General features: G+C 44.0%; 2 protein-coding genes across 3 annotated transcripts; both read right to left on the bottom strand.

The window, feature by feature from the left end:
* Positions 1-218: 218 nt before the first annotated feature.
* On the bottom strand, positions 219-10,109 carry SAAL1 (serum amyloid A like 1). Its single transcript, XM_041415153.1, has 12 exons — positions 9,867-10,109; positions 9,514-9,627; positions 8,465-8,548; positions 6,768-6,847; positions 6,332-6,391; positions 5,957-6,072; positions 4,684-4,867; positions 4,335-4,417; positions 4,022-4,210; positions 3,019-3,215; positions 2,409-2,501; positions 219-1,806 (listed from the first exon to the last, which is right to left on the bottom strand). The coding sequence occupies exons 1-12, from the start codon at positions 9,981-9,983 to the stop codon at positions 1,714-1,716; spliced, it is 1,410 nt and encodes a 469-aa protein (XP_041271087.1). The 5' UTR covers positions 9,984-10,109; the 3' UTR covers positions 219-1,713.
* Positions 10,110-10,285: 176 nt separating this feature from the next.
* On the bottom strand, positions 10,286-16,158 carry LOC121341569 (serum amyloid A protein-like). Of its 2 annotated transcripts, XM_041415154.1 has the most exons (4): positions 11,927-16,158; positions 11,449-11,592; positions 10,991-11,129; positions 10,286-10,562 (listed from the first exon to the last, which is right to left on the bottom strand). In XM_041415154.1, exons 2-4 carry the CDS (start codon positions 11,564-11,566, stop codon positions 10,421-10,423), a joined length of 399 nt encoding a protein of 132 aa, XP_041271088.1. In that variant the 5' UTR covers positions 11,567-11,592; positions 11,927-16,158; the 3' UTR covers positions 10,286-10,420. The 2 variants fall into 2 exon arrangements, with proteins under 2 accessions (XP_041271088.1, XP_041271089.1); XM_041415155.1 differs by lacking the exon at positions 11,927-16,158 and having other exon boundaries at positions 11,449-11,906.

The raw sequence follows: 16,158 nt of genomic DNA, 5'->3' as shown, positions 1-16,158 counted from the left end.
GTTAACTTCCAGACCATAAAAATGACTATGAAAAAAACCAAGAGTTTAAATAAATATTCAATGAAGGAAAACGTATTTTACAGCACACAGATATTATGAAGAGGTTCCATTTTCCTCTTGCAATTGACACACTTAAGAGTAACAGACATTTCCAGTGGCTCAGAAAACAAATTTGACACTAGAATGAAAGAAAACATACAAGTTTTTTTTTTTTTAAAAAAGAAGCTTTATTACAAATGTGTAGGTTTAAGAAAATATCCCAAAACTGTCAAAGTAGTACGAAAAATGGTGTCCTCTGATTCACAGTCACCAGTTTTCTCCAACAAACATAGCATACAAAAATTGATATAAACCATGGCAATTCTTTTTGGCAACACAAGTCAGGTATTTGCAATTCCAAATTCCCTGCTGACAACTAAGATGCTGCTGGCAGGGAAATGATTGAATTGCACTGGTTTTGAAAACTGGAGGTTGGGATGGAAAGGTTATATATACATATACACATGTATGTATTTTACCACATGTCCAGGTAACTCTGGTAACACAACATGGCCCAGCCTAATCCTAAAGTCTGTAAAACCTGGAGAGCCAGGGAATGTGTGTATGTGACATTCAGCTATTATTCTCTATGCTCTGGTTCCCATTTGCTTTTACATCTCAAACCTAATGAAGGCCAATTGTTTTCTCATTTACAGAAACAGTGAAGCTGATGTGCTGCTGTGCTGTCTCTTCAGACTCAGAACATGTCAGGTCCATTGCATGCAGACATGGGATCTAAAAATGCAATGCAGTTAAAATATCATAAAGTTTTAGGAGATTGGACACTGAATTTCCTGCAAGTGACCTAACACCCTAACCTCCCCCATGGAAAACATGGCATTTCTCATGCCATTCTGAGATAATTCATACAAGAAATCAAGAAGAACTGACATGTTACACTCCTACACTGAAGCACATTTTTTGCTGAAAAAAACCCCAAAGGTCTGCAAGTATAGCAGGGATTGAATCCAAAGCTGCCCTGCACCTCTTACCTGTGGGTAGCCACCTGCAATGGCTGGAAGCTGCAGCACAGACCATTGGAAACAATATTCTCAAATCCTTTAAGTGCACAGGACTGAGACACCACAGCTCAGAGCTGCAGTGAAGATGAGGCTTCAGTAGAAGAAGTGTGATGATTTGAAAGGAGCAGAATGAAACGCTTTTGTTACAGTACCTGCTCAAGGTGTTGATATGATCTAAAAAAATCCCCAAACAACTAAATAATTTAACTGTTTTTATCAGATGCTTGAGGGGGATTTCTATTGAGCAAACCTCCTTTTGCCAACAACAACTCAAAAGAAACCAGCACCATGTTAAAGAATTACTCAGTGCATTTCATTCATTTTGCTGTTTCAACTTCAGCTGAAAAGCACAGAATTGAGTGTTATTCAAAGAAAACTACTCTGCAGGAGAGCAAGTAGAAATCAACAGTCTCTCATAACCAGAGCAAACAGGATGGAAGATGCAGAAGTGATTCACAGTCATTCCTTTCCCCTTGCAGACCAGGTTAACACTAGGTTAATTAGGGCTATCCAGAGCATTGCTTAAAAGCCACCTGCTGGTAAAGAGGTTGACTCATTCTCCTGCATTTACTGAAAACTTGATTTCTGAAATGCTGTAATGAAACAGTCAAAAATCTTCATTCCAAAGAAGGAAAATATTTCATGTACATTCTTAGGTGTGAACCTTCAGGCTTGGGAAACGTTTTTCTAGATTGTCAGCAAGTGTCTGATCAGCCTCCCGCAGGACTTCAAGGAAACTCTCCACCTGGAAATAAAAAACACACATAAGGAGAAAAAAAAAACAAAAACAAAAACAAAACCAACTTGCATGGAACACAGAATTCTTATACTGGCACAGGAATTCTTTCTACTTCTGTACCTTCCAAATAAGAGCAGCCAGCAGGAGCCACTGAAATGAATAATGGAAAATGCTCTACAGTGGCTACCTTCTTCCTAAACATCACAATTCCAGTTGGTCTAAATTTTTTAATGGTACCACTTTCTTCAAACCCTTATTTTTTTGTTTAAAAGAAACACAGAAACTTTTCTCACCCAGGCAAAAGCTTCTGTGAAAAATACTTAGCATTATTTTATAAAAATATACAGGACAGCTTTTCAGCTAGGATAAATTCTCAGACATCCATTCACATCAGCACAGTTTGGCCCTGGCATCAGCTGATGATCTATCCCAGCAAAACTCTGGCTCAAGTGAGGCAGAACAGACAGAGGGGGTAAGACTGTCTGGCACTGGATGGTGTTTTACCTGTGCCTGAGCAATTCTGCCCTGTTGGTGTATCAGATCTGGAAAGGCCCTGCCACCCAAGGAGCACTTTCTCAGCTGTGTCACAGACCTTGTCACGTACTCACCGAAGCAGAATACAGAGGTAAGAGGTTCTGAAAAGCACAGGAACATGTCTGCTCATTCAGGTGTCCCTGGTGCAGTCCTTCCATGGTATTCTCCTGGAAAATCAGAAATACAACCAGCATGTCATCAACAGCTGTTGAAAGAACAAACTCAAAACTGTGCACAGCACCTACAGAATGTGCTTTGTCCTTATCAGTGGGTAAAACAAGCAGAATTTACAGCTCTCAGAGAAAGCCAGACACAGCTGATGCCAAGAGGTGTGAAAACTCACACATCACAAATCTCTTAACCCAAATGGTTCCATAATTAAAGCGGTCCAGCTGAGAAGGTGAGATTATATATTGACAGTATTTCCTCTTCTTAAATAAACTGACTTTCACTCAAAAGAAAAGGCAATGTATATCTACAGAATTTATCATACAGAATCTTGGCACACCCCTCAGAAAACCTGCGTCCCTCCCATCTCCCACACATGTTGCTACTTCTGATTGATTCACTAATGAACTCCCTGTAAGTAACTGCACTTGCACATAAAAATGTCCACATTAATATTAAATACTTTTTTCTTACCTACCCTACAGAAATTCCTACTATAATTTTGTTTATTCTTACCTTGGTTAGTTCTTGAAGCATATTGGAAAGCAATTCACAGCAAATATCCTTCAAAATTTTTAAATGGAAATCTTCCTCATTTACATCAGTCCTTCCAGTCTCCTCTTCCTCAGATTCCTTGGAGTTCTCAACAGCTCTCTTCCCACAGCCCTCCATGTATTGTAAAATACGAATCAAGCTCCCAATCAGTGGCATATCTTAACACAAAGTAACAAGAACAGTGAACTTTAACACTGAAAATTCTTGTCCATCCTTTCAAGGCATTAGAACTTTGAAACACACCATCAGATTTTTACACAAAATCTATAAGGATGTATATTCTGACAGTGTTGTGTTCTGTTACTCAAAGACAGTTTTAAAGAAGCAAGTGGAAATGTAGTAGAAAACCCAAATTTTTCCTGCAAGATGACCTGTATCTATAAAAACTATAAGCCAGTGTAAGGAACATGAGAAGGAAACTGTCTTTAGTAGCATCCAGTGAGGGCAGTATGCAAATTTGTATCCAGCTAATCCTATCTGACAAACCAAACTGTGCAGCATCTTTCTGCTGCAGGTAACCCTGACTCACATTTTCAAGACAGGCTTTTAAGTCTAAAGATTTGTCCATGGATTGAAAAGTGAGAAATTACAGAGGGATTTAAGTAAGTGCAGAATTTTCACCTACTTAAAAAAATACTACATAAAAATATTTGTATATATTATGTATAAAATAAAAATGTAATAATGTATTGCTACATTTTAGCAAAAAAAAATCTGAAATTTTCACTAGTTTACCCAATGGAGAAGAGTGAGCAGAATCTGTAGATTCTGGTACTGTAAATCCTCAGAATTTACAGTAACTGGACTGGGCTAGCTGTGATTCTGTGTAACCAGGGAAGAGTCTTACTGTATGCAATATCACTGAATTGAACCACCTTCCACATCCACATACAGCCAACTGTGAATATTAACTTAAAAGAAATTTTAAAAAAAATAAATAAAACCAGAAAAAAGCATGACTTGCTTTTCCTCATCCTGGTGTACTCCTGCTCTGTCTGTGAAGCAAACATAGCAGACAGCACGGACAAAATAGAGGCCAGCACAGTCTTCTGCTCCTGCACAATGATGGGTGGATCATCTGGCTGGCAAAGCTCCTGGCAAACGAGGTCATAAAGCAAACTCCATGTCTCTTTTCCTCCATCAGGAGCCTGCACTTGAGAAAGAAAGAAAGAAAGAGAACCCACCAACCCAACAAATTTATTCCAGGTACATGAATTCCTGTTCTCCCCAATAAATACACGGCGGCCCCCTCACACGCAGCAATTCCAGGTTCTTACCAATAGCCTGGATTCCCTCATCCACTGTGGTCAGGAGCTGCAGGATATGCATATAAACATCCAGTCCTTCTGGGTTATCTGATCTACACAGAACAAACATCGAACAGACAAATTAAAGTGCTGCTTACTGAGCTTATGTTCTGTGTTTTGGTCACAGAGAAGCACATCAGCAGTCACTGCCATTCCCTTTGCAAACAAACAAATTGACTCACATCAAAATGTAAGTCCAGGAAAAAATATCCCAGTGATTTGTCAAACTGTGCCACTAAAAGCAAGATGTTTGAGCACAGGCCATACAAGGTTGTAAGGAATCTCCCCAGCCATGAAACCAAAAAGAAATCTCCCATACCGGACTTGCTTGGCTGCTTCAAGTATACAAGGCACAATCTTAAAGTCTGGAAGTTCTTCAGGAGAGTCATCTACAGATGGTCCCACAGAGCGACAAGTGCCATTTTTGATCCAGTTTAACATCAGCTCTTCATCCAGATCAAAGAGCTTGTCCACCACTTCACCCACTTTCACCAGCAATTCAACTGCACGAGAGAGAATGTAATTTTTATTTCAACAAGACTAAAAATGAAGAGCAAAACTTAGCTCACAAAATGCGAGCATATACAAGTATTCGGGGTAAATTCAGGACTGAAATAAATTCATTTTCTTTGTGACCTGCTACTGGTTGCTGTGTTTAATCCCTTTATGTGGCACAGAACAGGTAAAGAGTTTGATGCATCAGGACTGTTGCAAAGCCCACTGACACCTTCTACCTTGTCATGCCACACGTGCAGCAGTAACTCTATTCTGCAAAGAGATGGCATGTTCCTGAAAAGTCCTAACTTCTCCTTCTGAAGTGAAGCTTTTCAAGATTTGGTCCTAGATATGCAGTTTTATGCTAATCATCCACCTGCCAATCTGCATTTTACTTACACAGGTCTGTTATTTCAAATGGATGGAGCAGGATTTGTGAGAATTGGCATTTAAAAATTGATTAAAAATTTGAAAAAGCTGTATTATTAGGATTCCTTGACAAATGACAACTGCTGTTACAGCTGAGTTGGATGTTAAACAAAAATGCTATTCAAAATATTTCCATTTTTAGGTGGTTGGTGTGGTTTTTGCTAAATTAGTGCTAAGAGAGATTTGTGTAGCATGTCTGCATACCCAAAGCCTGCACAGTATTCAGCTGCCAGGGTAACTGAACTGTTCCTCCAGTTCACATTCCACAGATACAGTAGCTTTAAAAATAGAAAATCCGTATCTGACTTGAAAAAATAAATTAAATGAGGTCTTGTTTCAAGGTTCAAAAATTACATATGTATATCCCTAAATGAGGACTATGTCCTTTCTTTTATCGTGGCAAATAACAATTTCTTCAATTTAAACATATTTTTATTCCCCCCCAGAGGTTTCTTCTTCCTCTATGAGTGCTTTTCTGGCTGGTTTTATATATATTTATAAACCTGCAAAGGCAGGGCATGTTTGTTTTGGTGTCCTTTAAACTCATGAGGTTTCCTTTATTTTAAAGAAATTAACCCAACTGAAAATATTTGTCTTTGAAATTGCAAACTTCGCTTATTTTTCTTCTGCAAACACCCAGTAAATCCCAGCTTGTTTTGGCAACTTACCATTTGTAGAGCTGGACATGATAAAGCAAAGACAGTCGTAGACAGAAGGGTTTTCTCGGATCCTCTCCACCCAGACATTGGCCACCTCAGGCTGGGAGAGGCAAGTTAACAACAACCTAGGCAAGAATTCCCCGTTTGACAAATCAGATGCCAGTTCACTCCTTTAAGCTGTACAAGCGTAAATCCAAAATAGTGGCAGTGGAAACAGAAAGAGGAATCTAAGTCACAGCAAAGTGACTCCACAACAGTGCAGAAACAACAAAAGGAAAGGATGGGAGGATAATAAAATAGTGAGCCCACTTGTCAGTTTTCTCCCCAGGCCTCAGAGCATAGCAGAACTACACTAAGGATGCATTAATTTCTGAGATGTCCTACCTGCTTGTTTCCAGAAGAGTTGGGGAGTCCGAATCACACAAACGCTGCAGTAACACTTGACTTTAAGGAGAAAATTCAGGGGGGAAAAAGTTAATAAAATCCATCTTTATTTCTAAAAAAGGTATTCAAAGACTAATTTCATAACTGCAGCCATGTTCTGAGATTAAAGCCAGCTCTTCCTAACTGTGCATGCACTTCCAGTGTGTCAAGACCACCAAACTTAAAAACTAAGTTGACTGGTGGTTAAAATCCCCAAAAATAGTGGTCTGTGTCCTTTCTTCCTTTCCTGAGCACTTTCCACACAAACATGGCCAGTCAAAAATTATGAATGAAGATAAGGCTGGGCAGGCAGGTTTAGATCCTTCTCCAACATGAATTTCCTGACTGTGAGTCCAGACAAGCAGTATCTGTTCATGTACAAAGCACAGACACTTACCCAAGATTCTCATCTTTGCTAATGGACATGCAGATGTCCTGGAAGCAGGCCATATTCCCTAGTATTCCCACACAGATTTCCTGGAAAGCCAAAACACAGTATAATGAGACAACTGCAAGTCCACAATTTCACTTCCAGAGCCATAAGACAAAAGTAAGAGAGGTTCAAAGATGTTTTCTAGTTTGACTTCCAAGCTTGTATGACCCGCTGATTTCATGACAAGATACAATTTTTTTCCACAGATTCCATACAGATTTTTCTGTTCTATCAGACTAGCCTAAAATACACTCAGGTACTATGCAGATATTTAGGTGCTCCATAAAAGCAAATGTATCTTGAAATCAGCTCTGCTTGCATATTTTTGTATACTGTTTTGAAGCTAATTTGACAGCCCTGTTATTAAAGCAAAAAGGAGTCCTAAACCAAAAATATCACTACATAAATGTGATACTCATGATATTCACTTGCTCACAAAAGAAAGGGATCTTAATACAAGCTTCCACCAAAGCCCATTTTCTGATTAAAGAGATCTAAAATAAAATAAAATAGAAAACAAAGCCCAAAGCAGTGCACCCCATTAGGATATTCATGCCAAGGCAATATTAAGAGGATGCACACTTGTGTAAAGGGGACCATGAGAGCTCTGAAACACCTGCAGGTGACTGGTGCTAAAACAAAGTGAGTCATTAGCCTGCAGCAATTTAAAGTCAGAAATCAACTCTCTCCACTAAGGCTGTCTTCTTAATTATGAACATGCTACAACCTCTGCTAAATGACAGCAGGCACTCCAGCACACACTGTTTTATGATAGCAGCTGTGACAGCCAATTTGCACTCACTTGCAAATTGGGGATGTACTTTCCAAAGACAAAGTACTAAACTTTCAAAGCTCTATTTGTCTCTACTGATCTCCTGGAGTAAAGCATCTGGTAACTTCTGAGAAAGAGGCTTTACATCAACACTGAATACCTTTGAAAATCCTATTTTGAGATTTGCAGTGCACTGTGTAGTACAAGCTGGAAATCAGTGACATCAAAACAAGTGGAAAATTAAAAAGAAAAAAAATAAACTGTTGGTCTTAATAATTCCAAAAATTACTTACTGTAATCTTTTGTTTATTTCTCATTATCTTGTTCTGATTTGATCAGTAATAAATTAATTTCCCCAGGTGCAGTCTGTTTTGCCCATGACAAATCACAGCCACTGGTGAGTGATCTCCTCCTGCCCTTATCTTGACCCAAGAGCCTTTTGTTGCATTTTCTCTCCCCTGCCCAGCTGAGGGGAGTGACAGAGCAGCTTTGGTGGGCACATGGCCTCCAGCCACACTTCTGCAGGTCTGACTAAACAAATTCATGACCATTTCTGTTCAGTAATCATGAAACAAGTCAAAAGGAAAAAAAGACCAGACTGCTGGGTTTCATAACAGGTCTTACAACTATGTTTGATAAACTCAGTCCTTCTTCAGTGTATTACGTGAGGATCTGTGAGCAGACATGTACCAGCTTCAGCACCACCAAAATTCTTACTGATCAGAGCACGTTAAAAACAGAGTGACAAAGCATCTTAAAACTTGATTCTGTCTTTTCTCCTGGTTCTCCTTATACACTACACGTGCAATGGGGATAAATGTAAATGCATGCACAGAGCTATCTGCTGTTGCTACTAACACAGGAGAGCTTTCTGACAGCCCATACTTACAGTTAGGCGAGGGCATTTGGACTTGGCAAAAACTCCCATGAATATATCAGGGGCATTGAACTCCTGAAGAAATAAAGCAACATCCTGTGGAGAAAGTGAATGGAGAGGTGAATGGACCTCAGCAATTTCCAAATGCAAAATCAAACGTGCTCCCACAGCACAAGGACTGGATCAAAGAGATGACAAACTCACTACAAGGAATTTGTTATTTGCCAACAGTTAATACCAATAATCCTTGTTTTCCAATGAGAGAAGGCCAGCAAGCCCCTCTGGTGTGTCAGTATGCCAGTGATTTGCTGTAAAATGAGCCAAAAAGTCACATTTGCAAGAAAATGCAAATTGAACCCTATCTGAAGAGAAACAGACACTCAACCAGAATTCAGTAAATATCATGTTTTAAGGCATGACATCACCATGACATATAAAAAAGAAGCAAGTGAAGGGACTGCCATTAGCACTTGATCAGAACACACAAGAAGAAATCTCTTCCTCATTTTACCACATTAAAACACAAGATTATTTGTCTGTTTGAGAATAAAAGACCCATGTTCCATGTTGACTTTAAAAAAAAAAATATATATATATATAAAGAATTTGTTCCAGCATTTGAGAATGCTCAGAAAAATACTAGGAAGCTGTGCTACATTGCCACTGCAAGTCTTCAGCTAAACTTTGAAAGTTTAGCTTTGGCTGTTTATCTATCAGAGAAAGCTATGCTTACCATCAGGACGTATGACAATTGCTAGAGGAAAATATGCCTGTTTAGAGACGGCATCAATACTATCCCCATAATCCAAGTGAGGAAGGCACAGGCAGCGCACCCGAGTTAATTCCAGCTGCTGTCCTGCCCCTGCTCCTCTTTCCAGGGCAGGTTCCGCGGTGAGGCCGCTTGGAGCCGCCCCAGCCCAGCTGTCCTGCCGCACGCTGCCCGCCACACCCGGGCGGGAGCAGCACCAGCAGAACGAGCGAGCCGATTCCCTGCCTTCTCCCACTGTTCTGACGGGACGCTCGGGGCAGAGGCGCCCCGAGGTGCCGCACAAGGCTCCTACCTCGTCCATCGACATGTCCCACACCTTGCAAATGTCATTCTCCATCTCCTCGTCCAGCTCCGTCCGGGCTCCCTCGGGGCTGGCGGCGGGGTCCGGCTCCGCGGGGGCGATCACCTGCGGCAGGCGGGGCGGGGGAGAACGACCCGGCTGAACCCCCGGCACCCGCTGGGTCCCCGCCAGGCGTTTTCCCACTGTGTCCCCTCCCGGCCGCCGGATTTGTGCACTGTGAATCCCAGCTGTGTCCCGGGTTTGTCCCCGGGTGTCTCCCCCGGCCCGGGCAGCGATCGCGTCGCATCCACCCGGCGCTGACCGACGCCGGGCCCGCCGCCCGCTTCCTCCCAGCGGCCACGCACCTCGATGAGGCGGGTGAGGACGCTGAAGAGCCAGTGCTTGCTGTACACCGTGTTGCCCACCGCGTCCCCCTCCTCCTCCTCCGCATCGCTGCACGGCGGCGACGGATTGCGGTCCATGGTGGCCCCTCAGCCGTGCGGGGGCAGCGAGGCGGCGGCGCGGCCGGAGCGGCGCCCGAGGCCCCACAGCGCCCCCTGCCCACCGGCGGCCATTGCCGCCTCCGGCGCCCGGGCCTGCGCCGGGACCGCACCGGGACTGCGCTGGGATCACACCGGGACCGTGCTGGGATCACACCGGGACCGTGCTGGGATCGCACCGGGACCGTGACTGGATAGTGCCGAGACCCACCCGCCCGCCCAGGGCCTTCCCTCGGCGGGGAGCGGCACCCGCGCTCTCGGAGCACCTTTGGCAGCCCCCGCGATGCCCCGACACCGCCGCCCCCGCCCCGCAGTGCCGCGCCCCGGGAGGATGGATGCTCGCAACGAAGGGAACGGTTCTCAGGAGGATTCCTTTATTGGCTGTACACAGGGAGGTGTGACAGGAGCGGAGCACAGCGCTAGTACTTGCTGGGCAGCCCCTTGGGCCGGTAGCGGTTCGGGTTGCCGCCGCTCCGGCCCCACGCGTTCGCCTCCTGGTCCAAGCGGGTGTCCTCGGCGCCTCTGCCGCTCACGCTGCTCTGCCAGCCCTCCCGGGCGTCGCTGCGGGGAAGGAGAAAAGGCCACCTGAGCAGACTGCATCTAACTCAGCCTTGTGTTGGTTCCCTCACTCATGTGAAACTGCTTTTCCCTAGGGCTTCTCAAGGTGAGATGCAAGCACATGCTCGGCTTTTGTCTGAGAGGCCGCGGTGGAATCTATATCTGTTATGTTGGGAAATGAACCAGCAATGGAGAGTTCCTTATCAGAAATGCAGAGAGGAATCTGCCTTCTCGGGCCGACAAGAAGAAAGGCTCATGCTCAAGTGGCACCATTGCTATAGAGACTGGCTGTCCAGATGGGAACTACTTTCCCTCCCCTCTGCTGTCCCTCTAGGTACTAAGCTGAGTACAAGTCAAAAAGGACCTCGCTCCAGCTGGAATGCCTGGATCCCTAATAACTCACTGTTAACAAGCCAAGCACACTCCATTACCTGATCACTCTCGCTGCCCAAGCACCACCAGGTCCTCGCCGGGCAGCATCATAATTCCCACGGGCATGGAAATACTTGTCGGCACCTTTGTAATTTGCCTCGCGCATGTCTCTATATGCTCTGAACATATCCCATGTACCTGAAGAAGGCAGAGGAATGGAGATGATGTTGACTTGAAAGAGTCGCACCAGAAATAGTTCAGTACCACCTCCGTCAGGAGCTGGAAGGCTCAAGGAGCAGAAACAGAGTGAGGCATTGCCCCACATCAGCCTTTGCACAGGGCTGTGCCCACAGAAGGCACCTGTGGGGCTGATCAAGGCCCTCATCCAGCAGCAGAAACCAGGGCATCTCTAACGTGGAGCTGAGGATTTCCCAGCTCTGAGGGCTGCACCATTGACTGCTGGCTCGTGCTTGGGGAGGGGGTCCTGAAGGAAGGGCCCCTGGTAAGAGCAGCTTACCTCCCGCTGCATCCCGGACAAATTGTCCAGCCCGGACCATTCCTTGGACTATCCTTGGTCTGTCAGCACTGACACACAGAACAACAGAGAGCAACGCGATGCAGACCCAGAGCCTCATGGTTCCTGGCCAAGCCTGACAGGGAGCTGGGAGACAGTGAGAGAGATGAGCAGTTCTGGAGCACCACTGAGAACCCACCACACCCCCAGCTGTGCCTGGGCTGCTGCCTCAGTGATGAGGGCTCGCCAAGGATCCCCTTCTCCCCCTGCCAGGAGCAGTGCCCTCTGTGCAACCACAAGCTCCAAAAAGCTTGTGCACATGAGCACTAAAGCAGGTGCACATGAGAAGCCTGCATTTTAGCACTCCCTGCTGCTCCTGTCATGAGTACAAAGAAGCCCCACATGCTGAAGCATTAGTCCCGCTCCCAAAATACCAGCTCAAAACACTGCACACAGCTCACAAATTCAGAATGTCACTCACCACTGCAGAACAGCAAAGTCAAAGGAGCTGGAGATAGTCTCGTGTGCTCTCAAAGAGGGTATTTATAAGCAATTCAAACCCCTCAAAAGAGGAAACTGGAAAGGATACCCATGGCTGGGAAATCCCCACTAGCATTTCAAACACAGAAATCATTACTGGAAACCTGTCCTTGTCCTTACTGAAAGTCCACAGCTCCTGTTATGCAATCTTTTAGAGGGTATATGGTACTTCTTCAGCTGTCCTTGGGACTATTTTCTCCTCATAACAACCAAACTGAAAACTGCCTTAAAGGCTGAAGAGTTCCATGTGCTTGAAGTGTTACTGCTATCTTAAGGGTGATACTTTTGTTTGGATCTTAGACTGAACAGAGTTCAGAGGGGAAGGTGCCTGACAGTCTGCACATTGGAACACAAGGCCAGGTCTGTGTCTGTGCAAAAGGAACAATAAGCTGCATTGCCAGAAGGGCTGCAGGAACTGCTAAATGAAATTCCCATGTGTGCTGGGATTGCCAGATGAATTCCAGAGTTAATGAAATGGAAAATATGAAGTGTTGCTCTTAAGTCCATTGCAAAGCAAAGCACATACACCTACATCCCTGCTGATCATGCTGTAAGATAGCACAGACACACAGACAATTAAGAGGCTCTGAATGGTTCATTTTGCCTTGGCTTGCTCTCACAGGCCCCTCTCAAGGGTCTCCAGCCACCCTGCTGTAACAGCAACTCCATGGGGCTCAAGTGGAAAGTTTTGGACACTGCAGTAAACATTTTACTTCAGGGGAAATTCAGATCCATACAGCCACAGTTCTGCTAGATTTTAAATCACCTGTCTGGCCCTATTGGCATGGTTCACTGTTTAAGTAGCACTGTGCTCCCCCTGCTTAAAGCTTGCTCACTTCCCTCGGTTAACAACTTGACACAACCCTTTCCTCTGAAGAAAACTCCAGGGCTGAGTGCAGTTGCACTCGAGAGTGAGTGTGCAGGGTGTCCCCATTGTGTGGCCTTGTACATGATTTGGCAAGTCTAGGAGAGCACTTCAGGTTCCCCTCTGAAGAGTTAAGGGTAGCTGCCCCACTCACAACTCTGTGACTGTAAACAATTTGCTCCTGGAGCTTCAGGGCAGAGGCATGAGTTGAAAGAGGTGCAAAAAAGCTAATAAAGTGCCAACAGGAACTTGGGTGTCACTGGACTTCAGACAAAAAAAAAATGAGCTTAAGGGGAAAGGAGACTTTTTCCATAAACTGGAGCAGCAGGACACATACTCTAGCATGATGTATCTCAGAATGGAACAATTTGCAACAAGATCTAAACCAGAACCAAATGGACAAGGACATAGATTTTTGTCCCCTGGCACTCCTGAATTGGATACTCCACAGTGTTAACAGCTCAGCTACTGCAGGGAGTGGAGTGCTGTACTTTGCTACAGCCCTGTTCACACCCTGATGACCCACATCCTTGCAGTACGTGGCAGCTCCAGTGCCTTCTCTGCTGGCTGCAAACAGCCCTGGCCATCACCTTTTGGTTTTTAAAACACAAGGAAAATTACTCATGTAAGTTGCGGTACAGGCATGTGGCACTTTGCCCAGGGACTTAGAACAAAGCATTGCCTTCAAAACTGACCTAAGGAGACCTTTCCCTACAAGAACTCACACACTCTGGACCATAGAGGATAATTTGAGTCTTACACTGTTTTACATTCTCTCCAAACCAACATTTCTGCAAAACATGAAGGACAAGGATGACAAAAAATCCATTTCTGCAAAACATAAGGAGAATTGCAAGAAGGCAGGTGCTGGAGGGATTCTTTAGAACTCAGAGTGCATCCCCTGGTGTCCAGCAAGGACAGCAGCAGTGACAACAATGCTGGAGCTGAGATGAAGCTGCAGCTCGGGGCTCCAGCAGGGAACAGCCTGAGCCCTGCTTTCCCCTATTCTCTTGTCCTGCACTCCAGGTCATGACCCTTGGCTCACAGAAATGAGCTGCAGCCAACACTGCTGCTTTTGCAATAGAAAGAGGCAAAGCTGCCTCCAAGTGTGGAGGAGGGTTTGAACACAGCACTTCTTCCTGGCCCAGCAAGAAACACTGGCAGCACGTGCACACTGGGGAACACAACACATTGAGGGGGCCTGGAGACCATTTATCGGTTTGCACATTCTGATGCAAGTTAAGATAAACCATGCTGGTTGCCCTGTAACTGTAAATATTTATGAATGCAAACTATGTTCCACAAGCATTCCACAATTTTGCAATCTGAGAAAATCAGACTGAGAAAGGGGATGAGGTGAATTCCCAGCTCAGGCACAGTAATATCTGCAGTTATTTCTTAATCTGGGAAAAAACAGTACCTTTTTTTTGTTTACGTGTGCAATAATTCATTTCAAGAGTTTTGCCAAGTATTGACTATTACACCACCAGTGACGTTGGGCTTATAGACGTGGAGAATGACTGGAAACTTGTCTCCTTTCAAGAAGCAGGTTTAAAATGCAGGTATTTACCTGAAGTAAAATTTATTTACCCATAGATTTCTAATTGTGAAATAATGCATACTTTTTTCTTTGGCAAAAAGAAAATAGAACCAGCAGTTTCTCCTTAAAGCTGCTCTAGGCTAAGCCCCCTTTATTCATCTCTACTTCTCAAGGGTCTCTCTCACCATCATTCACCCACAAAAACCAAAGCTGAGCTGCAGCTCACCTTCCCCATGAGGCTGGCTGAGCTGTCAGTGATGTGTGCTCAGCTGGCTGACAGGAGCCTTGCTCTGTGCAACTGAGGCAGTTTCTGCTTCAGTAATTTCTGAACAAAAGACCCTCTCATTTCAGTCCCTTCACCCTACCCATATGAGATGAAAACAAACTCATTCAGAATAGGAAATATTAATTTTCACCACTTCTTCAGAGAGTACATTCTCACTCTTTATTGACAGCCAAGTTAGTTGGAATTATAAACACAAGCTCACTTTAGACACAAAATCTGAACACACACAACCCATGATGTTATCTGTATGACCCTTCTGACATTTTTTTAAAAAATGTTCACACTGGAATTATGATTTACTGTAAAACAAAAAAAAAAGGCCCCAACCCTCAAAGTTAACCAAGTGTACAAAACCCCCACAGAAGTAAGAGACTGATGTGTACACAAAACACACCAAGCAAATAGAGTGGAACCATACAGAGCCAGGCACGTTCTCACAAATCCAGGAATTCCTCTGAGGAAGGCAAGGGGAGCACTCAGCTACACCACACACTGCATGAACCCGAGGTAGGTAACTGTGGCAGCCCCTGAGGCAGCAGCAGCTCATCTGGCAGGGAACAGAACAGGCACCAACACCATCTGGTGGGTGCCTGGCTCCCATTCCAAGCCATACTGTGAGAGCATGGGGTATTCCTGATGGCACAGATCCTTCTATTTCCAATGGCAGTATGTAAACCCCAGAAGCTTTGAAGTTTTCTTTTTTAGAAATAGTTCTGTATTGGCTTTTCCACAAGCAACACTCTGGCTGGAAACCTGACATTCGTTGTTGCCCTGGAATTTGTCTTCCCCGTGTGAAGTAACCAACCCACCACACCCAAGTTTTTCTTGCAGACAAGATGAAACAGTCTGCATACTGTATCTCTCAAAAGGCCAAACATTGTACTCAGTCCTATTTTGATTAAAAGCATTATTTTACAGCAATACAAGTGCTGCAAGTTTACATAAGATTCCTTATAAAGCAGTATTTTCACATCATTTTATAACAAAATTATGAAATCTTAATTTAGTTTTAATTAATGCATTACTTTTTTATTTTAAATGATATTTGTGAAAACTGAATATTGACCAGATGATGTGGCTTTTTGCTTAAAATGTGAGTCAGATAATGAAGGGGATCAAAACTAGAAGCCTAAAAAGAAACTCATTCAAAGATGTATTAAATGCAGAAAGAGTGCTAGTACAAAGCATAGTTATGTAAACGAGATATAAAATCCAAGTGATTTTGTGAATCTTCATATTCAACCAGATACATAAAAAAACTTCTTTCTTGACAGCATTCATCTAAAAATACTTATGTAAACCTTCAGCTTTTAAAAATATTATTAAAATAAGTCCTCTCACTTTCCAAAATGTAAGAATTAATTGTGGAATTACCAAAGTTGACCTGGACTTCAAGAAAACCTTTTTACACTGTTTCCCACAGCGTTCTCCTGGAGAAATGGGCTGCTCATGGCTTGGACACGTAGACTGTTCACCAACCAA

Source organism: Onychostruthus taczanowskii, unplaced genomic scaffold, assembly GCF_017590055.1.
Source record: "Onychostruthus taczanowskii isolate IOZ18803 unplaced genomic scaffold, ASM1759005v1 scaffold49, whole genome shotgun sequence".
NCBI classification, from domain to species: Eukaryota; Metazoa; Chordata; class Aves; order Passeriformes; family Passeridae; genus Onychostruthus; species Onychostruthus taczanowskii.
The sequence above is the reverse complement of the archived record's forward strand: the minus strand, read 5'-3'. Positions and strand labels throughout refer to the sequence as shown.

Coding starts and splice junctions, on each gene's coding strand:
- SAAL1 (XM_041415153.1), bottom strand. CDS start 9,983: ATGGACCGCAATCCGTCGCCGCCGTGCAGCGATGCGGAGGAGGAGGAG. Junction 6,392..6,767: donor AGCAAAGATGAGAATCTTGG/GTAAGTGTCTGT, acceptor TTCTCCTTAAAG/TCAAGTGTTACTGCAGCGTT. Junction 3,216..4,021: donor GTACACCAGGATGAGGAAAA/GCAAGTCATGCT, acceptor CTTTGTGTTAAG/ATATGCCACTGATTGGGAGC.
- LOC121341569 (XM_041415154.1), bottom strand. CDS start 11,566: ATGAGGCTCTGGGTCTGCATCGCGTTGCTCTCTGTTGTTCTGTGTGTC. Junction 11,130..11,448: donor TGTCCGGGATGCAGCGGGAG/GTAAGCTGCTCT, acceptor TGCCTTCTTCAG/GTACATGGGATATGTTCAGA. Junction 10,563..10,990: donor TGGGCAGCGAGAGTGATCAG/GTAATGGAGTGT, acceptor CCTTCCCCGCAG/CGACGCCCGGGAGGGCTGGC.